Source organism: Bufo bufo, chromosome 6, assembly GCF_905171765.1.
Source record: "Bufo bufo chromosome 6, aBufBuf1.1, whole genome shotgun sequence".
Taxonomy (NCBI): domain Eukaryota; kingdom Metazoa; phylum Chordata; class Amphibia; order Anura; family Bufonidae; genus Bufo; species Bufo bufo.
In genome coordinates, this window is record NC_053394.1 from 73,879,375 (window position 1) to 73,906,699 (window position 27,325).

At 41.8% G+C, this 27,325-nt stretch overlaps 1 protein-coding gene across 1 annotated transcript in view; it reads right to left on the reverse strand.

The window, feature by feature from the left end:
- Nucleotides 1–2,596: 2,596 nt before the first annotated feature.
- PKD2L1 (polycystin 2 like 1, transient receptor potential cation channel) overlaps nucleotides 2,597–27,325 on the reverse strand; it is a 99,901-nt gene continuing 75,172 nt past the window's right edge. The window contains exons 6-15 of the mRNA XM_040438300.1: nucleotides 26,015–26,243; nucleotides 21,600–21,770; nucleotides 19,326–19,507; nucleotides 17,871–17,991; nucleotides 17,027–17,125; nucleotides 15,641–15,762; nucleotides 11,584–11,701; nucleotides 8,595–8,731; nucleotides 5,003–5,150; nucleotides 2,597–2,767 (exon numbers count right to left, since the gene is read on the reverse strand). Coding sequence (XP_040294234.1) covers nucleotides 2,597–2,767; nucleotides 5,003–5,150; nucleotides 8,595–8,731; nucleotides 11,584–11,701; nucleotides 15,641–15,762; nucleotides 17,027–17,125; nucleotides 17,871–17,991; nucleotides 19,326–19,507; nucleotides 21,600–21,770; nucleotides 26,015–26,243 — 1,498 coding nt within the window. The remainder of the gene's footprint in view (nucleotides 2,768–5,002; nucleotides 5,151–8,594; nucleotides 8,732–11,583; nucleotides 11,702–15,640; nucleotides 15,763–17,026; nucleotides 17,126–17,870; nucleotides 17,992–19,325; nucleotides 19,508–21,599; nucleotides 21,771–26,014; nucleotides 26,244–27,325) is intronic.

A 27,325-nucleotide genomic window follows, 5' to 3' on the forward strand; every position in this document is an offset into this window, starting at 1 on the left:
AGCGCGCGTCCTTCACTCAGTACGCCTGTGCCGATTGAGGAAAGTTACGGCGCAGACGCGGGAATTCAGCAGCAGGCGGGGGCAGAGGGAGGAGGAGAGCGCTCGCTGGCCCTGTCTATAAAGAGGAGATGGGGCGTGTCTAGAAGTGGAAGATGCGGCGGCTACCAGCAAGTACACACCCAACTTGCTGGTAGTGAAGAAATTTGCATATGATAAAAGTATGATTTTTACAAGAAATAAGCCACAGACAAAGGTAGGACATGTTTGATTGCACTCAGCTGACAGCAAATAGCGAATGTTGGCTAATGAAAATTGCACAATGGGGGGGTGACAGAAGCCCTTTAAAGGGATTCTGTCACCAGGTTTGGGGCTATAGAGATACGGACATGCACGGCTAGATCGCCGCTAGCATGTCCGCAATATATCTGTCCTATAGGGCTGTGTGGTTTTAATTTCTTTTAAAAAAGGATTTTATAGATATGTAAATGAATCTTGAATGTGTCCAAGGGGCTGCACTAACCTTCCTTGTGCCCAGCCACGCCCGCCTGTGAAGGAGCCCAGCACCGCCTATGTCTCCTCCTTTCATCAACGATAGCCGTAATCTCGCGATGCGCAGTGCTGGTATAGTGTTCCTTCCCTGTGCTGGCATCAGCTTCAGGGAAAGAACTGCGCATGCGTGAGCTCACGGCTATCTATCGTTGATGAAAGGAGGAGACATAGGCGGTGCTGGGCTCCTTCACAGACGGGCGTGGCTGGGCACAAGGAAGGTTAGTACAGCCCCTTGGACACATTCAACACTCATTTACATATCTATAAAAATCCTTTTATAAAGAAATTAAAACCACACAGCCCTATAGGACACATATATTGCGGACATGCTAGCGGCGATCTAGCCGTGCATGTCCGTATCTATATAGCCCCAAACCTGGTGACAGAATCCCTTTAAGGCCTCTTTACCTTTGCCGGCACAGCTGACAATTATCAGGAACTATCCATTCATTCCCAATAATTGCCTTCTTGGCGGAGGACGTGAGAGCTGCTTCTGGGCTGTTTAGACTGCCTGATCTGCCGCCCAGAAGCGATGATTTTAGGTGACCGTACCAGCGATGCTTTCACCTGCTGAGCGAGCATTTGATCGGCATCACTTTTACATTAGACAGTTATTAACAATGAGTGTTCCTAGGAATGCCCCTTCCCATGTAAAGATGCTTTTACCTTTTCCTTTCCACAGTTCAGGTGATGTGAGCCAGCCATAATGTGCTCATGCCTGATATTCAGTAGCTGGAAATTTCTCCTTAAAGGGGTTCTGCGCTTTGTTTAAACTGATGATCTATCCTCTGGATAGATCATCAGCATCTGATCAGCGTCGGTCCGGGACCCCTGCTGATCAGCTGTTTGAGAAAGCAGCGGCGCTCCAGCAGCTCCGCTACATTCTCACTATGTTTTATCGCTGGCCGGGGCGCGGCTAAGCTCCGTTCCCCTGAGCGCCGCTGCCTTCTCAAACAGCTGATCAGCGGGGGTCCCAGGCGTCGGACCCCCGCCGATCAGATGCTGATGATCTATCCAGATGATAGATTATCAGTTTAAACAAACTGCAGAAACCCTTTAAATACATTAGCTGATGATTAGATCTCTGAATCCACCATAAACCTGCACACTCATGTCAGCCAAGCATAAATGTTGTCAAAAAAAATCTATATCATAAATTGACCTACGGTTTAGATTTTAAACTGTTGAAACTTTCCACTGCAGATTTCACTCTTTGCAATGCAAATGGTAAAATCCACAACAAATGTGTATGTAATGCATACTGATTTTGCTGTGAAAATGCAGCAAAATACATAGTGGAAATTCCACTTGGTGTGGCCGAACGGTAAGGCACTGTTCACATCTGCCTAAGAGCTCATGCACACATGCAATTTGGGATCCCCAATGCACGGGACAAAATCCGTCCAGATTCTGCAGACGGATCCAGATCGATTCAACTTGAATAGGTCCATTGTCTGTCCGCACCACAAAAAAAGAAGTGCATGCACACCTTTTTTTTTTTTTTTTTTTGCAGTGCGGAGGCACGAACAGAAACCCCACGGAAGCACTCTGTGGGGGTTCCTAGCCTCCGTTCTACTCCGGACCTTGCGGACTCATTCATGAAATGGGTCCACATCTGTGATGCAGGGTGCACATGGCCGGTGCCTGCATATTGCAGACCCGCTGTTTGCGGGCCACAATATGGGCATGGCGTGTGCATGAGCCCTAATTGTAGCAAAAGCCACATCATACACAACACAAACACTAGTGGTGCCCCTACTCCATTACTAGACAGGTGCCTTCGATGCAGATGTGAACACGCACCAGTTAGTCTTTTTTGTCATTAGCAAATAGGCACGAATAACCAGTAGGTTTGTGGGGGAGTGAAAGGTAATAGAAAGCTGTGCACAGGACGACTGCTAATGTCATATTCCGAATCCAGATAGAACTATATTGATCCACAACATTGAACAGACAGGTACTTTACAGTAGATTAGGAATTTTTTTTCTTTCTAATGTAGAGGTAATGGGTAAAAGTCACACACTCAAGTAACGAGTAACTTGGGCTCTAAGTGAAATTTAAAGAATTCTGTGAGCCATTCGTATGTGGATAGATGGCGTTACTGTTTCTGTACGATGGTTCTGTGATGTTCCTGGGCTTGTACTCAGATTCCCAGCCTTCTTTGTCTTCCTTCACCAGATTGCTTGGATGGATTTCTTCCCAACTTGATTGTTTCTCCTTAAATAATAAAAAAAAATATATTTCTCAATAAAAAAAAAGGTCCTGATTAAAAATTAAACTGGTAAAATGCTAGTTTTGAAATGTAATTATTAATTTTAGGCTCCCTACAGAATGATTGCTGGCAGATACCTAGCAAAAAGTTCAAGGATTGCGTGACACCAAATCTCATATGGAAATGCCTTGATGTCACTGTAAGGGCTCTTGTACACGACCGTTGGATGTTTTGCGGTCTGTAAATCGCAGAACGGAACAGCTGGCCCCTAGCAGGACAGTTTGATCCTTGTCTGCAATGTGGACAATAATAGGAAATGTTCTAATGTGGACATACGGAAATGGATTGCACTACATTTCCGCAATAAACTGAAGACAGGAAAAAAATAATAAGTTTGTGCTGCCTGCGCCCATATTGCGGCCCGCAATATGCGGGCACTGTGTGTGCACTGTTTCACGGATACGAAAGATATGGAGCGGAAGGCCACGGAAGCACTGCACATAAAAATAGAACATATTCCGTTTTTTAACAGTGCAGACAGATCGTGGACCCATTCAAGTTGAATAGGTCTGCATCCGTCAGCACCGCCCACATGGATGGTGCACCTGCATTGAGGACCGCAATTTGCTTTCCCCAATGCATGGCACAGGCGGAAGATGTTCATGTGCATCAGTCTAAGATTTCTTGCTACCATCACCTCTCTATGTATCATATAGGGGTCAGCCGAGTGCCATTTTGGGCACTGGTCAATGGCTCCTCTTAAAAAGGGTTCCCTCATATAGATAATATAATGGTCATACATCTTATAGGACACATGAATGTCATGGGAAAGATGTTGGGGTCCTCTGCATTGGATCCTTTTCTATGCACCAGAAGGAGCTGTGCTCTGTGGACCCGGTTGTTGAACTATTACGTGGCCAGATAATCTATTTAAAGTAGTAATATGTAAAGGATACGGTCGGCACTGCTGTAGGTGTGGGATTTCATTTGGTGCTGCTGATCAAATGTGAGAAGTGGTGGTGCTCAGCATAAAAAACAAGTAGTATTTGCAACAAAGGAGAGAAAAGAATGCGGCACTCACCAAAAAATACTCTTTGCAGCTCTAGGCTTAATGCACATGACCGTTGTTCTGGTCCGCATCCGAGCCGCAGTAGAATAGGCAATTCTACAATGGGCCGCCTGTTCCGTTCCGCAAATTGCGGAAGGCACACGGGCGGCTTCCGTGTTTTGCGGACCTCAAAAAACGGAGCGGTCGTGTGCATGAGGCCTTATTCACATAAAAAGGTCAGCGTCATGCGGGCAAAACACAGCTAGAAGGCAACAGCCGTTTCGCGCCTGTTGAAAAAGCGCAACAAGCGCGAAACGGCTGCTGCCTTTTAGCTGTGTTTTGCCCGCATGACGCTGACCTTTTCATGTGAATAAAGCTGCAAAGAGTATTCACTTCCAGCATTGTGGCGTGTCGTCTATGTGGACATCACCACTGCAGGCTTATCGGTGGTCTCAGCAGTGACATGCATATAAATGGCATGTCACGCTTCTGGTCCAGCTTGGATTGGAAGTGGAGGGGAAGGGAGGTTTTTTTTTGTTTTTTGTTCCTTGGACCCTGTGGCAGTATTAAAAGGGGTTCCCTGTCTCGGAAAACCTCTTAAATCTAGCAATATGGCATCTGATCTGAACATTTACTCCTGGCAATACGATTTTCCATGTTTATTTTCCGTTCTTCTGTTCATCAGTTATGCACGTTTGGCATCCATTTGAGCCATTTCCGTCTGAGATCATTTTATTTTTTTACGGAACAAAAAAGTACTGCATGTCAAAAAATGTGCGCGGTTGCAGCAGTTACTGTATATCAGGAGTGCATAAAGTTTTCTGGGTGGGGGCCACATTGTCAGACTGAACCAACGTCAAGGGCGGACAATAAAATTTTAAGGGGCATTAACAACTGAAATACAGTATTTACGGCATATTGAAAATACAGTATATACCACTAATGTCTACTTACAGTTCCTGGACTCCTATCTAATGGGAGCATACATGAAAAATACATTTGAGCAGCCACCAGACATAGACATACATTTCTGTTACCAGATAGTTGGGGGCTGCACAGAACGGTATCAAGGTCCACATGTGGCCCCCAGGCCGCAGTTTGTGCACTCCTGTTGTATATCGTCTAGTGCTTCATATGGCATCAGAGCAGGTGTGTTTGTAGAAGCTCAGAAGTCAATGACCACAAAACTCACCTTTGCTATATTGTTCGGCAGATTATCCGTCAGGTTCGACTGCTTTATCTTGTTTGTTTCCATTGTCTCCAATTTCATCTCCACAGTTTCTACTTTTCTCATTATTCGGCTGATGGACATTTCAAGTTGCTGCAGTCTTATCTGAAATCTAGAACATAAGCACGAGTAACATGTTTATGAGGGATTTGCTGGTTTATTTCACATATCATCATGTAGCGACATCTATGTAGATTGTTATATTAACGATGCATCTGTCAGAAATGAGAAAGGGACACCTTGTCATCAGAACCTGAATAGAACATGTCCTTTTCTTGACCTCAAAATGCAAACCACAGGCCCATTGACATCAATGGGTCTGAAGAAAATGCAGATGCACCACAGACAGTATCTGTATTTTGCTGATCTGCAATTTGTGGACCGCAAAAACATGAGGCCTAACTCAGAACAGCAGTAGGATATTAGAATTCGTTTTCACATTTTTACGGTACATTACAGGACCTTTTTAGTTTCTGATAGATTTTGGGCTTGCCTATTTTTCCATTAAAGGCTATGAACACCTTCGGAAGCAATTTTTTTATGTTTACATTTTACTCTTTATGGGTTAAAAATCTTTTTCTCAATTAGTCAGCATTTCGAATTTCCAGCAACTTTTGATCTCCAGGGTTAACTTTCAGCCTAGCTTTAGAGCGAGTCCCGCCATGTTCCTGTTCTAAGGCCTCTTTCAGACGGGCGTTGCGGGAAAAGGTGCAGGTGCGTTGCGGGAACATGCGCGATTTTTCCGCGCGATTGCAAAACATTGTAATGCGTTTTGCACGTGCGTGAGAAAAATCGTGCATGTTTTGTACTCAAACTTCTTCACAGAAGTTCGGGCTTGGGATCGGTGTTCTGTAGATTGTATTATTTTCCCTTATAACATGGTTATAAGGGAAAATAATAGCATTCTGAATACAGAATGCTTAGTAAAATAGCGCTGGAGGGGTTAAAATAAAATAAAAAAATTTTTAACTCACCTTAATCCACTTGATCGCGCAGCCGGCATAGCTTCTGTCTTCTTTCTTTGCTGTGTGCAGGAACAGGACCTGTGGTGACGTCACTCCGGTCATCATATGGTCCATCAAATGATCCATCACCATGGTAAAAGATCATGTGATGACCGGAGTGACGTCACAGGTCCTGTTCCTGCACACAGCAAAGAAAGAAGACAGAAGCGATGCCGGCTGCGCAATCAAGTGGATTAAGGTGAGTTTAATTTTATTTTTGTAACCCCTCCAGCGCTATTTTACTATGCATTCTGTATTCAGAATGCTACTATTTTCCCTTATAACCATGTTATAAGGGAAAATAATAATGATCAAGTCTCCATCACGATCGTCTCCTAGCAACCGTGCGTGAAAATCGCACCGCATCCGCACTTGCTTGCGATTTTCACGCAACCCCATTCATTTCTATGGGGCCTGCGTTAAGTGAAAAACGCACAAAATAGAGCATGCTGCGATTTTCACGCAACGCACAAGTGATGCGTGAAAATCACCGCTCATGTGAACAGCCCCATAGAAATGAATGGGTCGGGATTCAGTGCGGGTGCAATGCGTTCAACTCACGCATCGCATCCGCGCGGAATACTCGCCCGTGTGAAAGGGGCCTAAGGCTATGTACAGACTTTATCTCTTATCTCCTGACCGCTCATAAACACTCATTAGGCTTGAATTATAATAAAACTGATAGGACTATGGCTTAAATGAGTGTTTATGAGCGGTCAGGAGATCAGAGCTAGGGCTACAGATCCAGCTGTCAGAACAGGAACAAGACAGGACTCATTCTACAGCTAGGCTGAAATTAAACCTTGTAGGACAAAAACTGCTTAAACGTTTTAATAAAGACCATATGAAAGAATTGCTTAAAATGAGAAAAATGAACTCACAAAAAAAGTTGACTGTGAAGGTGTACCTAAACTTTAATAAACACTGTATGCGAAGAAGATAAACAGTGCAATTTAAATAAAATTACTTTTTCTATTTATATTATCTATATTATCTATTTAGAGAATAGTTTCCCTCATACATGGCTACAGCACTTTTAACGGTTCAGAATCTCTGCACTCACTGAAAAATAACCACAACTGAGACATGTCATGGGAGCTGTGTGTTTGGACCGTTTCATTCTCATCCTTTTTTTTTCTCCTTATTATAATTTTTATGAAATCTCTGACATCACGTTAGATACTGGTCCTTTTTGTGTGTTCAACAGGCTCCATGTATCTCTCAGTCAATTGATTCTCTAGCACACCATAGTACGGGTGTAATTTATGGGTATTATATAGTCTCCATTTTCTCTGCCATACCTTTTGTAGCGCCAGTGAAACCTATAGCCAAAAACAAGAAGCATAGTAATGTCCTTAAAACTAAATTAGAGCAGACTGGATTACCGGTATAATATTCATGAATATTGGTCAGCCCGAAAATCATTATAGGAGAAACAAAGCATCACTTTGTGTACAAAATTTAACGACTGCTTGGTCTGTTCAATACGTGACCTCAGGGACTGTGGTAATAGATGAGGCTGTGTTTACTCGTTTCTGTATGGTAGTCTATATGGATGCACTGTGTACACAGAAACTAATGTACATACCATGTAATGCACACCCATTAATGCTGCTATATTGATGTACAGTATTGTGCAAATGTTTTACGCAGGTGTGGAAAAATGCTGAAAAAATAAGAATGTTTTAAAAAACAGAAGTGTTATAACCTATTTTTATGAATTAACAAAATAACTGAACAAAACAGAAATCTAATTCGGATCAATATATCAATATTTGGTATAACCACCCATTTCCTTCATAACAGCACCAATTCTTCTAGGTACACTTTTTAGGTACACAGTCTTTGAAGGAACTGGGCAGGGAGGATTTTCCAGACAACTTGGAGAACTAACCACAGATCCTCTGGGATGTAGGCTTGGTCATATTTTTCTCTTCGTCTCTTCATGTCATCCCAAGCAGACTCTGTGATGTTGAGATCAGGGTTATGTTGGGACCAGATCATCACTTCCAGGGCTTCTTATCCCTCCTTACGCTGAACATAGTTCTTAATGACAACACTGAATGTTTGGGGTCATTGTCCTGCTGCTGAATAAATTTGGAGCCAATCAGATTCCTCCCTGATGGTACTGCATGACGGATAAGTATCTCAGCACTGAGGACACCATTAATCCTGACCAAATGTCAAACTCAGGTTGTTAAAATGCAGCCCCAAATTTGCAAGGAACCTCCACCATTATTGTACTGCTCTCCAGCCCTACGTGAACAAACTGCCCTTTGTTGCAGCCAAATATTTCACATTTTGACTCATCAGTCCTGAGCACCTGCTGTCGTTTTTCTTGACCCCCAGTTCCTAATTTTTTTTTTCCATAGTTCAGTCGCTTGGCCCTGTTTCCACTCTACTATTTTTTAAAACATTCTTAATTGCAGAATTTTTTTTTCCACACCTGCAGGTCCCTGAAATTGATACTTAGAGAGCAGATTTTGCACAAACTGTAGCACATTTGTACTCTTATCTGAGCATTATTTGTGTACATTAATAAAGCTTCATACATTGTAAATTCTTCTTGTGAAACCCAGCTTGGCTTGCTGGACAGGTCATTCCTCAGGTCTGATAAGTTCACCACTGTGTCCAAATCCGTGTTTCCTTGTGATCTACCCAAGTTCTCAATTTCAGCATTCAGAGCCACCTGTAACAAAAATTATTACAATAGTGTATTAGATCAATAAAAAAAACAAGTAAAACATGATGGATTTATCTGGGTACGTTAACATGGGTAAAGGAAATGTACACCAATCAGCCATAACATTCCAAGTGCCTAAAGACCAAGAACACCACTAAGAAGGACAAGTCATAAGGTTATGCAAATCGAGGGAGTAGCAGGTGTCACTAAGATATGCAAACAATCACATTTTCCAGCACCTACTGTATCTCCAATCTGTGGTGTGTGGAAGGACTATAAAAGCCAGATTGAAAGCAAAGTTTTTTAGCTGCAGAAACCTCAAAAATATGATAAAGTTGTGTCGGATGACTGTGCAATGCTTCCTGTTTGTCAATGGGCCAGTTATTGCCACTGAGAAGGATAGAATCCTTGAACTGATAGACTTGGTTTAGCACTCCAGCAGATCGCTATGCGCCTAGGCCGAGATGTTCAATGTTGCGTGTCCCGGTGGTTGAAAGAACAACAAACTGGAAGGAAAGCAAGAGGTGCAAAGAGGAGAATCTCTACACAGATGGATCGTATGATTAGAAAAAAGGCACATGGGGATCCATTCTGTACTGCAAGTCAAATTGGACGTCACATCTTAAGTCTAGGGTGGCAAACAGTGTTTACACAAACTATCACAAGACGTTTGCATGACATTGGGCCACGAGCCAGACATCCAGCCACAGGCGTTCCACTGACGTCAGACCACCACTCTCAAAGGTTTTCAAGGCGCACAGCAAGACAGCAATGGAGGTCTGTCCTCTTTAGCGATGATTCCACTTTTGTTTCAGTTAGTATTTAGCGAATCGGTAAAATTTGATTCGCCGTGAAGCTGAATTTCTTCATTCTTTGTGGCAGCGAATCGATTTTCCCTGAAATAGCATTAAAAAAAATATATCATACTTACCTCATCCATTTGATCACAGAGAGCCAGCCACCTCCATCTTGATTGAAGATCCCGCTCAAAATCCCGTGCTCGGTGATGTGTAACGTCATAATGGGCCGCACAATCTTTTGCGCTAGATCTTCAATCAAGATGGTGGCAGCCGGCTCTTTGTGATCAAATGGATGAGGTAAGTAGGATTTTACCTATGTCAGATGCTGCGATCAGCGATGAAAGCGGCATCTGAGGGGTACAATGACAGGGAGCAGAGCAATCGCGGTTCCGTCATTGTACCCACTACTTTCCAAGAAATGCGCTTTGTGATTAAATAATGGAGCAAATTTTTTTGTTAAATTTGGTGAAGCATCAGAATCGAATTTTTAAATACTTCTCTCTCTAGCAATAATAGCTGGAGATTGGGCTGTAGACCAGACAGGCAACACAATGGAGAGGACTTTACAAGGTAATATCACACTGGTTCTACTCGCAGGATTATGGTGTGGCATGGCATAATGTTCAGTAGCCAGACCTCTCTAGTCTTCACTTCATGTACACTAACGGCGCGGTGTTACATTGATTTGGTCGTGGAACCAGTGTTGTGGTCATTTATCCAAAATGTCCCAGGGGCTGTATTTCAACAGAACAATGATAGGCCGCATGTTGCTTCATGCTACTGTGAGCAGCCTGCATGGCCTAAACATGGTATCATGGCCTGTAGCGTCTCTGAACTTATCTCCCATCTAGCACATCTGGGATATCATTGGTCAATAATTACAAAGGAAACATTCCTCAGACAAACATTAATAACCTCAATCACAGCATGTTAAGGCATGTAAGCAGTGTCGGACTGGGGAGCCTAGGGCCCACCAGTAAAATGTATTTTAGGGGCCCACCGTATAGATACATTCCAGTATTACCTACTCACACAGCAGCAAGATGCTACCAGATGATTGAATATGGGCAGCAGCTTTGAGAAGGTAGGTCCTGGGGAGAAGAGGACACTGGCAGCTTTCCTCTATACCTAGAAGTCATCTCCGCTCTGATCGAGTCTATAATAATAAACTGGGGAGTTTCTTTAATAACCTATCACGTTTTTATAATAACATAGGCTGGTTGAGGTGCTGTACATTGAATATATGTATGTAGAGCAGTAAGTCTACGGTGTTATGTGCCACTTGTGCAGTGGGTGGGAGACTAGGGGCCCACCTTGCTCAGGGGCCCACCGGGGGATTTACCTGTACCCCTGTGGGCCAGTCCGACCCTGTATGTAAGTGGGGTGCTCATACTGAATAAATCAATATATTTAGAATTTTTTTTTGTTTCCATTTTTTATCATTTGCATATCATTAACATTTCTATCGATCCTGTGATTTTCATAATTCCATGACTTTTCCTTCTTGGTGTTGCAATTTAAATGTTCATGAGTGTATTAAGTAGGTTCCCTTTAAACCACCAAAACAGCTATGACCCGTCAAGGCATGGACTCCACAAGGCCTTTGAAAGTGTCCTGTTGTATCCAGCACCAAGATGTTATGAGGCCTCCGTGGATCTGATGAGCGATGCATGCCCCCAGCAGCTTTCCAAGGATAGCGCTGTACATCGTATAGTGGCAGTGTTTGGTATTGCAGCTCAGCCCCATTGACTTGAATGGAGCTGAGCTGCAACTAAGCAACGTGACCGATGTACTGTCATGTCACAAGGTCTAGGAAGAGGCTGCGGTGCTCAAGGGTCAAGTCGTAAAAAAAAATTCCTGGATAAACGCTAAGTGACTTGGTCATACTGTGATATGTGTTCCCTTTTTTAGAACCATGTAGTTTACTTATATTCCACTTTTGATCATTCTTCTTGCATTAGTTACTTCAGAGTAGACAGAGTGCTCTGTAACTGCTACCATTAAAACAGAAGCATAGAGAATTCTTTCATACTTATCAAAGACCTATCCTTTACGTACTCTATTTCTCTCCAGAATATCTCTCATTCTATTCTGTTCATCTTCATCCAGAATCCGGTTACCATCCTGGTCAAATCTGGAAAAGGCAGCTGTAATTTCATGATCATCATGACCCATCCTACAAAACAGTAGGTTGCCAAATGTAATAGATAAAAAACATGTTAAATGATTAAATTTTATTTTTTGCTGAATAAAATTAATTGACTATTTTATATAGGGTCTATCTATATCTATCTATCTATCTATCTTTATTTATCTATCTTTAGCTATCTATCTTTATCTATCTATCTTTAGCTATCTATCTTTATTTATCTATCTATCTTTATCTATATCTATCTTTTTATCTCTATCTCTCTATCTATCTATCTATCTATCTATGAAAAAGGAAATTCCACGGCACTTCCCAAAAATAGATACGTGTTTATTTCACCAGATGCAACATTTCGGCTCTCCCTCTGGAACCTTACTCAAGCAGTGATATCTATCTATCTATCTATCTATCTATCTTTATCTATCCATCTTTATCTATCTATCTTTATCTATCTATCTACACTGAACAAAAATATAAACGCAACACTTTCGGTTATGCTCCCATTTTGCATGAGCTGAACTAAAAGATCTGAAACATTTTCTACATACACAAAATACCCATTACTCAAATATTGTTAACAAATCTGTCTAAATCTGTGTTAGTGAGCACTTCTCCTTTGCTGAGATAATCCATCCCACCTCACAGGTGTGGCATATCAAGGTGCTGATTAGACAGCATGAATATTGCACAGGTGTGTCTTAGACTGCCCACAATAAAAGACCACTCTGAAATGTGCACAGTTTTGCCTTACAGGGGGGAACCAGTCAGTATCTGGTGTGGCCACCATTTGCTTCACGCAGTGCAACACATCTCCGTAGAGTTGATCAGGTTGTTGATTGTGGCCTGTGGAATGTGGGTCTACTCCTCTTCAATAGCTGTGCGAAGTTGCAGAATTTTGGCAGGAACTGGAACACGCTGTCGTATACGCCGATCCAGAGCATCCCAAACATGCTCAATGGGTGACATGTCCAGCGAGTATGCTGGCCATGAAAGAACTAGGATGTTTTCATCTTCCAAGAATTGTGTACAGATCCTAGCAATATGGGGCCGTGCATTATCATGCTGCAACATGAGGTGATGGTCGTAGATTAATGGCACAACAATGGGCCTCAGTATCTCGTCACGGTATCTCTGTTCATTCAAAATGCCATCAATAAAATGCACCTGTGTTCGTTGTCCATAACATACGCCTGCCCATACCATAACCCCAAGGCTGCACACCATTATACATACAAACAATAGAGCTAAGAAATAAGGGTAGCTGGTCTCTACACTGCCCTGAATATTGTAGGCTTAAGTGAGTCCAAAGAGAGGCAGTATATTTAGTGTTAGGGACCCATCTGCGGAAGCCACCTTGACGCCTGGTAGATGGGCCCGACACATGTTTGAGCAAATATGTGCGCTAAGAGCTTCCATTAACTCATTTATAGTCGGTATTGTACCACTTTTATTTAGAATGACCCCCTATTTCTTAGCTCTATTGTTTGTATGTATAATTGTGTGCAGCCATCTTGTTTTTTGTAATTATGTTTGCTTCATGGATATGCACCTGTGATTCTGAAGGTGCTAAGCCAAAATCTCTTGTGGCATACCATTACCCCACCGCCACCATGGGCCACTCAAGTCGCTTACGACGACAAACTGCAGTCAGTTCTAGACACCGATGAGGATGACGAGCATGCAGATGAGTTTCCCTGAGACGGTTTCTGACAGTTTGCGCAGAAATTATTTGGTTATAAAAAAAACGATTGCTGCTGCAGCTGTCCGGGTGGCTGGTCTCAGACGATCATGGAGGTGAACATGCTGGATGTGGAGGTCCTGGGCTGGTGTGGTTACACGTGGTCTGCGGTTGTGAGGCCGGTTGGATGTACTGCCAAATTCTCTGAGGCGGCTTATGGTAGAGAAATGAACATTCATTGCACGGGCAACAGCTCTGGTAGACATTCCTGCCGCCAGCATGCCAATTGCACGCTCCCTCAAACGTTGCGATATCTATGGCATAGTGTGTGATCAAACGGCACATTTCAGAGTGTCCTTTTATTGTGGGCAGTCTAAGGCACACCTGTGCAATATTCATGCTGTCTAATCAGCACCTTGATATGCCACACCTGTGAGGTGGGAAGGATTATCTGGGCGAAAGAGAAGTGCTCACTAACACAGATTTAGACAGATTTGTGAACAATATTTGAGAGTAATGGGTCTTTTGTGTATGTAGAAAATGTTTCAGATCTTTGAGTTGCGTTTATATTTTTGTTCAGTGTATCTATCTATCTATCTATCTATCTATCCATCCCCTGACAAATCCAGAGGGAGTTGTTGTGCCTTTTCATAAGTGTAAACTGTTATATATACTTATTTTAGTTATAATGGGTATTCATTGCCTTTAAGAGCAATATTGATTTATATTCACTATTTTGTATGGATTTTCATGTAGGTCAAAGTAAGTCCATGGGAAGATTATTGTGCCGTTCAAAAACCTAGTGCTATTTTAACAATATATTATATATTTAGACAGTTAGAAGATACACCGCACTTGCAAATTTAGAGGCCTCATTGTATTTCTTATCTGAACATGAATTTCACAGTGTGAGAATTGTCTAGATGTTCCTCAAAGTATACATTCATATATCAAAGTTTGTCCCTCGACTCTAAGACAAGGCCTCCAGATGTCAGAGGTGTGTAGTCTTGAAAATATCAGCATGTATGAGTTAACCCTTAATGGTATGATTCTTATTGCTTATACAACAGTGCCACCTAGATATGAGCAGTTAATAAGACACCAGTAGCAAAAGTGCATTCTGGGTAGTATTATGACGTCATACTCCTTATCAATGCACATGCCCATCCAACAATGATTGGAAAGCTAGGAGGGTGTGTTCATCTGATAAGTTTTGGGTTAAGAAACCAGATACCAAAAAGAAAAAAAAAAGAGACAGAAATAAAAAAATAAAAAAGAAAGAAAGGGAGATCTCTGGAAAAACTCTTGAGAGCTGACTGCCCCAAGACTCTGCATATCACTTGATCCTTGGGTAATGTATACTTTTGTTTTATGTAGTATGGATCTAAATTAATTGGCTTGATACTTAGCCAGATACCCGCTCATTTGCGGTCGTGTAACGATGGTTGATGCATCAATGTTTTCTCTGATTTCAGTTACGATGCATATAACTGAATAAAGAGGATAATATTGGAGAAACTCTGTTGGGAATCTTTATATTCCCTAGTTGGATATCAAGCCGATAATTTATAAGTTTTGGTGCAATACTACCCCATATCTGAGATTGGTCATCATTTTGGGCACAGCAAGGGCTCGTATCTGTCATCTTCTTGATTGAGTTTTTTCGCATAATCCATTCTGGATACTGCATATCATTGTATATTATAGAAATGTATGTTGATTAATTTTTGAAGTTTTACTGATTGCACAAAATAATCAGGTTCTTGATTGAACTCTTTTTGAGATGTTTATGTCCATCTCGCTGGTCAATATCATTTGCATAATTTTTCTTTTGATCCGTTAATTTTTATTTATTTATATATAAAGCATTTGCTTTATATACCCGACAGAGTGGACCTGGCTTGCTCAATATCTCACCATTCATGGGCTCTAATTTCAGTGCAAAAGTGACACTGAATCCTGCCATAGTCCACTCCATTACATTACTTCATCTGCAAAGAACTGTAGTGAGGACATCTTGAAACAACCTTTAGATGACAGCATCTTCAGTCGCCAATACTGAATGCTCTGACTGCTAGAGCAGACTTTGTAACTAAGGATGGATCTAGTGTATTTCTAGCCACGGACATGTGGAGGTAACAAAAATATATTCATGTCTTTGGTTGCACTAATAGTTTTTTGTAAAGGATTGATAATTTTATATAGTGAAGGCATTCTACTTACTACTGAGTTAGTAAAGAACTCATGCCATATAATGAGCTTCTTCACCTAGTATTCATAGCACTCACTCTTTTAGACTTTTCTTGAACTCTTCAAATGACATTTCTTTGGAGCCGTTCTGCAGTGCTTTCTGTACATCTGATATGCGCTCCTTCTTCAGCTTAAGCTTCATTAATGTCTTCTTATAACCCTAAAAATAATAGAAATTACAATAAGGTCCTGATATAGTCTAATCACCGATGGCAAAATAATGGACGCTGTATACATCAAATGTTTGATGGCTTCAAAAAATAACATATTAGTTTTTTGCTTTTCAGTTTGAAGGCTGAAAAATGTTATACCAAGTGACATAATGTATAAATATAAAGAAGACACTGGGGCGCCTTTACAAAAGAAAACTGCAAAAAGAAAAAAAGGTGAGTAACTTTTTTTAGAACCTGCTTTGTGAAAGCTCTTTCCCCATCTCAACATTAATGCTATACTGCTAGGATAATGCTCAGATGTGAGATACATGCAGATCCCACCTCTAGCTCTTGGACCCTCTCCTATTTCCAGAATGGGGTTCTGACGTGAAGGAAGAGCAGCTTTGCATGTGTGGCACCCTCAATTTATTTCTATGGGACTTCCGAAAATAGATGAGGAGGAGCCAGAGCTGAGGATGTTGCTCCCTAGGGTCATACAGTGAAAGGAGGGTGCACCCTTTCTTCGCTCGGGGCACACCCTTTTTCTGGGGCTCCTGTCAGATGGTAGTTGGGTTTCCGTAATGTTAATTGTTTTTATGAGTCACAGAGTTGCCACTGAGCACTCATCTATTTCACTTTGATGGACATCCTCCTGTCTGCTTCATGTCATCCCTGGCACAACCTAAATCTTGTGCATGTGCCATAATACCCTATTTAACTTCTCCTGTCCTGACATGTGCAGGGGGTTCATGAAGCAGAGGTGTATACACCAGGAGAGGAGAAGGAAAATAGTTGGTTTGTAAAGTGAGATGGGCAGGCTTGCAGTGACTACTCTGTGACTTGGTAATTATATTTAAACAGAAAATCAGAGAGTTTTGAAGAAGACAGCTATAATTTTGCTGAGTTGTGATCTACTGTGCCAAATAATTAGTTGAATGTGGCTATCTGTGCTACATGTTCCCTTGAAAAAACTGTCTGTAATGCTGTCCAGTTTCATTTACAGTATCTTTTGACATTTCCCTTAAAATGATTAAAGAGCAAAGACTGATGTGGTTGCACAAGGCGCATTACCCTCCTACTGTACAATATAGGATCCACCATGTTGAAATCCAGCTTTCTGTCTCTGGGGAGGGGTGGAACACCCCATACACATTAGATGGTCGGCTAGTTCTGCCAAAGATGTTTTTATGAGAATTTTATAATTATATATAGTATATGATTGTTTGTGTTTATTCTTTAAACCAAGGAACCCCATTCTGCCACTGTCCATACCTGCTTTAAGATGTCTGAAAATTGCAGTTCATTTTTCTGATTGGCGAGTTCTTCTTTCACTTCGGAATATGTGTCATTAATGATAGCCAAAAACATGTTCTACAAAGAAAAGCACATGAAACGGAGTCTAAATATTACTGGGCAATTGTGGTATATTACAAATACAGGCTATGCTACGGAAACAGTTTGTGAGACTTCCATCATATAATGGGGCAAGGTGTATTTCGGGTGAGACTATTTCTAGATTCATATTATATCTAGTGATGAGCAAATCGAAGTACACGATTCGCCGCAAAGCCGAATTTCCTCGTTCTTAGCTGTAGCGAATCGATTTAAACTGAAATAGTGCAAAAAAAAACTAAAAAAATAATACCTAAACCATTTGCTTGCGACGGGATGCGATCAGATGCGATCATGTATGAACCCGGCATCTGAGGGGTACAATGACGGGGGTGGCGCAATCACCACTCCCTGTCATTGCACCCACTACTTACAAAGAAATGCGCTTCATGACTAAGTAATTCGTCACAAAGCAGATTTTTTTTGTAAAATTCGCTGAAGCAGCCGAATCGATATTCCAAAAACTTTGCTCATCTCTAATTATATCTATACCAAAGTCAAAGTACAATTGCTTCATACCGATCCTAGAAACTCTTCTAAATTTTCTTTGGTTGGTTAAAAAAAAACATTTCCATGCATGACCCTCTAAGACTGTATGAACCTTTGAAAATAAGGTTGCTTTGATTACTTTAGAAGAGCTCACCCAAATCACAATAGGCACAGTTGGGTCCATTTGGGATCCTGGTAATATGGCCATGATATTTCAATAATCGAGAAAGCTTACCAACAGCACGAAGAAGACAAAGAAGACATAAGTGACAAAGTAGATAGGTCCTAGAACTCGGTTTGCATTGTCAATAGCGTCATAGTCAAAATCTCCTAAAATGATTCTAAACTGGGTGAATCTAGAGTAAAAAGAAATGACATTGTAAATGGATATTGTATTGATAAAATAAAATAAAAACCTATTTAATCACCTGCCATGCCAGTGCTGCCACTTCATTTGTGTCCAGCAGTCTGTTTACTTGTCCTGTTGTGATGACATCACCCACATAGCTGCTGCAGCCAGTCACTGACATCAGCGGTCATGTGCAACATCAACTACATGCAAACATCACCACTTAAGCCAGTGACTGCTGCAGACTTGTAAGTAAAGCCCAGCTGGGAGAACCAGCGCTGGATCTTCGAGATAAGTACTGCTCATTTATTTTAGGTTATCCCACAGTGTTGCTGAAAGTGGACAACCCCTTTAATGTTCTGTTCCTGTTATACGCCAATAACCTCCCAAGTCTCAACCAGGGCGCCCTCTAGATGGGTCCTTGGGAAACAATGTCACCCTTGGCTTTACCATGGTCTCTATCTAGCCCTGAAGACCCTAGTTCCAATCCCCACTCTTTTCATGTCTCCTACACTGTCTCCCCTCTTTCAATATGAAAGTAAACAGTGTCATGAGAAAAACAAAGTACAGCTTCTTTGAATTATATGGTTTTACGTATCAGAACATAATAAAACATCTGGTCCTTTAAATGTCTTTTTTATTTTTTTAGTTTCTCTGAGCATTTGTTACTTTTATACAGGTGGTGACACTTGCTGATAATCAATTAATCAAGGGCACCTGACTGCTACTTTACCCTCTTAATTACTATGGAAGCAGTAAGGATGTACTTGATTTTTTATACACAGAATCAGAAATTTTGGCCTAGTAGATAATGACACAGTATAATTTGTCGTGTTGTATTTACCTCCTGTTTTTTGTTACGTCCTCATACGTAAAACCATAGAATTGAAAGAGGGTTTGTTTTTCTCATGACTTTATGTACGTAGCCGACTTGATTTTAATCTTTACAGAAAATAAGTGGAAATCTATGAATATACCCAACATGACTGTTGAAATGCAACATAATTCCCATTATGCAAATACTTATAAACAATGGAGCAGATTTTCTAATCTAGTGCAAACTTAGTCTAGACAGTCTATGAATGCACCAGATTTATCAAAGTGACTGATGCTGGATGATAAATAGTATACATTTACGCCACCTATTTGGATTATTTACACCAGAATTTTGGTATATTGTAAGTCACCCCTCTTTCCAGCAGACCATGTATTTTCCCCAAGGCACACCCACTTGTTGAGTCAAAAAAAGTCTTAAATACTTTAAAAAATATGGTGCACAGCATGTACGCTTGTTTTTGGATCAAGTTACGCCAGAAAATCTTTACTAATGCATTAACTTACATGCACTTTACAAACGTGCTGAAGTTTTCCACTTGGGTTCCAAACAGAAGATATCCCAGCTGGGCGTAGGCAAAAAATACTATGAAGAACATGATAGCAAAGCCCAATATATCCTTCGCACAACGAGCAAGAGTGGATGAAAGTTGTGTCATTGTCTTATTGAAGCTAATGTACTTGAAGATCTGGGGACAAGAAGGGCACAATGGATGTAAACACTGTAACAAGCAATAGAGGATGCAACAAAAATATATGTCTGTGACCTGGTTGAGTCATACTTTCAGAGATATAAAATAAAACCAAGTTTGTCCATTGTTGCAGGGTATTTGGGGATCCGATTTCTCCCTGGCTTCGGATCTATTGGGTAGCCAGCTCCTACCGACTCCTGAACTAGCCCTCCTTTACATCGATTTGAATAAGATGCCATGTGGCGTCAGGGTGGTGTTGGGACATCTCTTCCTATCTACCAAATTGGCTATCACCCAAAACTGTAAAACCCAAATTATCCCTAGCTTAACAGATATCACTCGTAAACTTAACTCCACCTACATACACGAGAAGATGTGGGCGAGAGCTGGTTGCTCATCCGTGGCGTTTGAGAGAGAGTGGATTACCTGGAGCTCTTCCCCGCTTGTATTGCAATCCTCTGACTGACCTTGCTTTGTCTGTCTGGTCAATTTAGACCTGATACATAGGACATTTCATATGTATACATCTATCCCATGGACGTACTGAATGCTTTTCGTTTGTTCGTTATTATTTGTCTGTTCGTTTTTTTAAAAATATGCAATGATGTACCGCAATACGGTTCAGTTGGCGCTGCCAATGTGGCTATGTGAAGCGCCGACTTTGTAACTGTTCATTGTTGATCAATAATATGTCTAAAGTCAATAAAAACATATTAATAAAAAAATTAAATAAAACCAAGTTATGTGACTCTCAGGTACAGGCGTACAGAAACTGCTCCATAATTGACTTGAAATCTAAGGCCTTTCCTTAACTTGCAGCTACGCTCTATGCTGTCAGCTGTATTAATTGAACTGAATTTGCATAAAAAAATAAGAATAATAGAATTAATCTAGCATCAAGTAAAATGCAATTCATTGAAAACATATTAAAACATAATCTCCTGTAAGACTTCTAGGCCAATGCATTTCCATGGCATAGCGCTCTTACTCATGGTCTGAAAAAAAAAGCTATTCTCATGAGACTATAGGGGGACATTTAACAAAACTGGTACTTTCTGCGCCTGACTTGATATCCCCTGCGCTGACAGAGAATGCACCTAATTTATGACGAGGCATACGCCTTGTCATAAATTAGGCGCATCCTCCTGCAGTCCGTGCACCTAACCAGAAATCTATGACAGCTCAGAGCTGCTGTAGCTTTCTGGCTTCATTTACGCCAGAAAACTGGAATAAATGAAAATAAATTTGCCGCTGTGGTTGGCCATGCTCCCTTCCCTGCCCTTGCCCCCTTTTAGAAAAGTGTCGAGAACGGCGAAAAAAGGGGAGATGTGATAATTTTTAAAAACGGCATTTTTTAGATGTAAAGGGAATGATAAATCTCCCCCTATTACTTTTTAAACTTCTCTTCTTCCATAGTTCAGTTTGATACCTTCCAGCCTACACCACATACATTTACAGACTAATGCATGGTCCCTTTGCCAGAAATGCGTTACTTTAAATGACCCTGTGGTGTCATTGCTGATGTCACAGGGATTCCTTGTGTAGGGTGGAAAACATGCAGAGAAGAGGCAATCTGTGTCGTCTCTCCATATTGGTGTATACAGATCACTGGTAACAGAGACCTAATGGACCATTACCACCCTATAGTGTCTGCAGCTTCTAAGTGGTTAGACAAAAGGGAGGTGGCTACCTCTGTCACCCTATCAATGTCTCCCAGTTGGTTATAATCGGTCTTCATGGTAGCCGGGAGTCTAAAGAAATCCCGCAGTCTTCCAGAGGCAGGACTTAATAAGTAGCCTGTTATTGACCCCCTCTTTCTCTAGGCGTCTTTGAATGGAGTGGCAGCTGAATGATCCATTCAAAGTCCTACTAGCTGTATTATTTCTGCTGAACGGACTGGCAATCGGTGGGGATCCCAGCGGTCAGACCCCTAGTGATCCAATATTTATCACCTACACTTCAATTATATCTATATAAATGCATTTTTGTTTTTTTTGCTATCGCTGGCCACTGTGGTGTCATCTATCCACTATTTATCTGCCAATGATTTCTCTGCCTTTCAGCTTCTAGATCAGAATTGTCCACTTACTTTAATCCACGCGAAGAATAGATTGACAGCATTCATGTTGTTGTACTGTGTTTGCCAAAATGCTAAAAACTCAAAGTCTGCATATATTTTGGGATTTTCCAGCAGCGATCCCATGAGTCGATTCACTTCAATAGTCCGAAAGATATGAAATGCAATGGCTACAAGAGAAAGCTGAAGAAGATGGAATCAGTCACTTAACCATGGATATGTCATAGGTGTAATCACATTCACTTCCAAATAAATGGAAAATGAAGTCTTTTAACTTTTTTTTTTTTTTTACTTATGGTTATGCTTTTTGTAACCTGTTATTTTCGTTCCTAAATGTTTTTGTAAATTATTTCTCTGGTGAAAGTCACTTCTTTTTTCTCGTGGTTCCCTATTTTGTAGCCGCACAGCTTTCATGTGCTGCTAGACAGTCTCCGTTGGTTGCCATATGTATTGATGGGAGAATTTTGTACATATGGTATGCGATGCCATGATTTTTTACAAAAAGAAACCTTATCTTCTATCCATAGGGGCTCTAATATGGCTAACAAAGTTGTAAAATGGCTATGTACATGACACCTTAGAGTCACTATAATCATGTGAATGAATCCAACTGCATAAGACCCAAAACTCACATCTGGATCACATCTGAACTTTCCTGACCTCAGTTGGCTTCGATACAACGAATAGGGCAAAAATTAGGCTGTAACAGCGGCTGCGAGGCGCTGCTGTTCCCCCGATTACCGCTGCAGTCCTGGGTTTTGTCGGGGTTCTGCTATTCCTTCTGAGGATTCCGCTCCACAGCTTCCATTCAGCCCTGGTCACAGCCTGTGTTCGGCTGGTTTCATGTTTCACTGCTCTAAGGGCGGAGCGCATCACTCCCTGGGCTGTGTGGGTTAGGTCAGATGACCTCGCTGACCAACCCTGGCTCTCCTGCAGGTACTAAAGTGGCTCAACCCTTCTCCCAGATGCCTCAGTGTCAAGGTCCTTGTCTTTTGCTTAAGAGCCTGATAACCACTTGTGTTCCTGACTTGTACTTCGTTCCTGGACTCTGCTTATCGTCCTATCCCTGCCTGTTTGATTCGTCTCTCCTGTTGCCGACCCGAATTGCCTGACCTGTTCCTGTGCCGCCTGCTCTGACCTATTGCCTGTCTGACCACGTCTCTGCCTTATCCTTGTGTCCTGCACCGTTGCTCCTGGTAACGTCTCTGCTCATCCGACTACCCCCCTGCCTCGTCCTTCGGTACTGCACTGTTGCTCCTGGTAATGACCGCGCCTGCCTGATTACGCTTATACTTGTGGTACCTACTTGACACAATTCTAACATTTTTGGCTCTATACACCACCACAATGGATTTGAAATGAAACGAACAAGATGTGCTTTAACTGCAGACTGTCAGCTTTAATTTGAGGGTATTTACATCCAAATCAGGTGAACGATGTAGGAATTAACACTGTTTGCATATGTGCCTCCCACTTGTTAAGGGACCAAAAGTAATGGGACAATTGGCTTCTCAGCTGTTCCATGGCCAGGTGTGTGTTATTCCCTCATTATCCCAATTACAATGAGCAGATAAAAGGTCCAGAGTTCATTTCAAGTGTGCTATTTGCAATTGGAATCTGTTGCTGTCAACTCTTAAGATGAGATCCAAAGAGCTGTCACTATCAGTTAAGCAAGCCATCATTAGGCTGAAAATAACAAACAAACCCATCAGAGAGATAGCAAAAACATTAGGCGTGGCCAAAACAACTGTTTGGAACATTCTTAAAAAGAAGAAACACACCGGTGAGCTCAGCAATACCAAAAGACCTGGAAGACCATGGAAAACAACTGTGATGGATGACTGAAGAATTCCTTCCCTGGTGAAGAAAACACCCTTTGCAACAGTTGGCCAGATCAAGAACACTCTCCAGGAGCTAGGTGTATGTGTGTCAAAGTCAAAAATCAAGCGAAGACTTAACCAGAGTGAATACAGAAGGTTCACCACAAGATATAAATCATTGGTGACCCTCAAAAACAGGAAGGCCAGATTAAAGTTTGCCAAACGACATCTAAAAAAGCCTTCACAGTTCTGGAACAACATCCTATGGACAGATGAGACCAAGATCAACTTGTACCAGAGTGATGGGAAGAGAAGAGTATGGAGAAGGAAAGGAACTGCTCATGATCCTAAGCATACCACCTCATCAGTGAAGCATGGTGGTGGTAGTGTCATGGCGTAGGCATGTATGGCTGCCAATGGAACTGGTTCTCTTGTATTTATTGATGATGTGACTGCTGACAAAAGCAGCAGGATGAATTCTGAAGTGTTTCGGGCAATATTATCTGCTCATATTCAGCCAAATGCTTCAGAACTCATTGGACGGTGCTTCACAGTGCAGATGGACAATGACCCAAAGTATACTGCAAAAGCAACCAAAGAGTTTTTTTTAAGGGAAAGAAGTGGAATGTTATGCAATGGTCAAGTCAATCACCTGACCTGAATCCGATTGAGCATGCATTTCACTTCCTGAAGACAAAACTGAAGGGAAAATGCCCCAAGAACAAGCAGGAACTGAAGACAGTTGCAGTAGAGGCCTGGCAGAGCATCACCAGGGATGAAACCCAGCGTCTGGTGATGTCTATGCGTTCCAGACTTCAGGCTGTAATTGACTGCAAAGGATTTGCAACCAAGTATTAAAAAGTGAAAGTTTGATTTATGATTATTATTGTGTCCCATTACCTTTGGTCCCTTAACAAGTGGGAGGCACATATGCAAACTGTTGTAATTCCTACACCGTTCACCTGATTTGGATGTAAATACCCTCAAATTAAAGCTGACAGTCTGCAGTTAAAGCACATCTTGTTCATTTCATTTCAAATCCATTGTGGTGGTGTATAGAGCCAAAAATGTTAGAATTGTGTTGATGTCCCAATATTTATGGACCTGACTGTATGCTAATGATTTGCAAGTGCCCTGGTGGCGATCCCCACTGATGCAATTGCCCAATCCCTCCAGAGACTGCTATTTATCTCTCCTCCCATGTTTCACTGTAAGACAGCACAGTGTCCTTACGTCACTGAAACATGGGAGGAGAGATAAATAGCAGTCTCTGGAGGACATGGGACTTGCATCAGTGGGGATCGCCACCAGGGCACTTGCAAATCATTAGTGTAACGAGCCCCTGCTCGCTCTATTCTGCTCTCACGGCACTTCCTGATGTGACCACAATATCTGCTGGTTCCGCCGTTGATGATCCGGCCTCAAACGACCGCTCGTGTCGTTTTAATTCTCACAGAACTAACACCAGTCAGGCTGTATGTGAGTTCAAACTGACAGAATCTTTATTGAATGCATCACATATATTTATAATGACAGTTGGAACACCTCTTTCAATTGGTAAATTGTAAAACCCCCTCTGATTGGCTATGCAAATGAGGTAAGAAGAGATTAGTTCAAGAGCTTGGCTGGGAGGCAGATGGGTGTGGCCATTGTCACAGAGAGAGTCAAACCATGACAATTAGCATATATCTTCAAACTTCATATTTTCAATATGAGATACACAGAAAGCAGAAAGAAAGGGTACGGGAAGTTAACTGTTTATATTACCTACAGGACAATGATGACAGTTTGAACGAGTTTTCTGAGATTTTTTTACTGATGGCCTATCCTCAGGATAGGTCATCAGTATCTGATTGGTGGGGGTCCAATACTCTGAGAAGGCAGTGGCACTCCTGTGAGCTCCGCGGCCTTCTATCATCTTTTCCTAGGCCGATTGACGACACGTTCATGTGTCACGTGGCCAAGGAGCTGCTCAGCCCCATTTCAGTAAATCGGTCTGAGCTACAATACCAAGCACAGCCTATATACAATGTACAGAGCTGTGCTTGGTGAGCAAAGAGAAGGCAGCAGTGCTCACAGGACAGCTGATCGGCAGGGGTCCCGGGTGTCGGCCCCCCCATTGATCAGATACTGATGACCTATCCTGAGGATAGGTCATCAGTATAAAAATCTTGGAAAACCCCTTTAATATGTGTAAAGTAGGTGACAGACTCCCTTTAATGGTTGGAGAGGAAAAGCCACTGCCAGAGACTTCCCTTCAGGGAAAACAAAAGATCAGGCGAAAATAATAATTTAATCTAATCCTTCTCTCCCCCGACAAATTAGTTGACATTTCCTCATACACTTGAAACTGCTGACTGAACCCATCAAGAATGGTGGGTTCGAGCAACAATATGCTAATGTATATGGAGGACTTTAAAGAAAAAAACAAATAAATTATTTAAAAAATGGTGAAGGTTTTCTTTACCTACCCTCTAATTGAGCCAAAGACAACAATGAGTATTTCTAGGTAAGAAATAGCATTAGAAAATATTTATATACTGTAGATAGATAGACATCTGGGCAACACGGGGTTTATATGCTAGATGATTTAAAAAGTATCCTCACCATTATAACCACAACATCCAGAATGTTCCAGATACTTGCGAAATATTTAAATCTATGTATTCTCAGCTCCAGAATCTCCTCCACCACATAGTAAAAGATGAACACGCAGAAGATAGTTTCACAGGCAATGATAAAATAATCCCAGTTGCTGACGTATCGAATTAGCTTGACTGTACGAATCTGCCAAGATGGTATGGCACCGCCGGTAGCTGGAAACTCCATCACAAGTCTGTAGAAAGAGGCACAAATATGGAAATATAAATTGAAGGTTCTTTCTATACTTGTATTCCCCTTCAAACGAAAATTTTATGTTTCCTGACCCCACCACCTATACTCTTAGGGTAGAATGAATGCACATGGCAAGCTTCACCCAAAGCTCTACCCACCTGCATGAGCCAATAGCCGCATGATTTTACTGCAAAACCATGCGGGCGTTCCTGTTGTGGATGGAACTGGCTTGGTCGTGTGCGGTCAGCCACATGCATTGTCTCACCCTTGAACCCAAAGCCTTCTTTTATCAGTAAATTGACCAACACATTGGCCACATTTACAATACAGTTCACATCTGATATTGGTAGAAATTGCATCGAAGATTTTCAAGAAAATTGCTAAACTTTAGGACATTTATTTTCTCTAAAAAAGAAAAAAGTAGCAATGGTCAAGCTTTAAAGGTTTTTCTTTTGCTGGAAGAACCACCTTCCCCCTCTCCCGGCTAGACCTGTAAAGAGAAGCATACTTATCTGCTCCCCGCTGCTGGGTTCTGGTTCCTTCACTTCCTGACCTTGGCTGCCTCACTCAGGTCATCTGCTGTCAACATATGCTTTAATGCCGCTGCAGCATCATATCAATTGGTCACGTGATGCAAGAGAGGCAGGTCACCGCTGCAGCCAGTCATTGGCTGCAGCACCATCAAAATGGATGATGACGGGACGCAAGATAAGCAGACGATGATGGGTGGTGCAGGAGCCAGGACCTAGTGGCAGGGAAGTATGCTTCCTTTTACAGATCTAGGCAGGTGGCCAACCCTTTTAAAGAGGACCTTTCATCTGTTTAACCCTAGTCTAATTAGGGTCTTACCTTATAGGGCGACCCCCACTGATGTCATTGCACTGATTTCTTTTTTCAAAGAACCTCCGTTCGTCCGCTGTTGTCCCCGTTGATTTTGGCGCCTTATATTCTAATTAGCGGACTTGGCTATACTAGACAGAGACTGGAGCGGTTCTCTTCTCCCTGGCTGTGAGCGCATCCAATCAGAGCGCACCGCTCATAGCCAGGGAGAATGAGCTCCTTCTTGGCTAGGAGCGGTGCGCT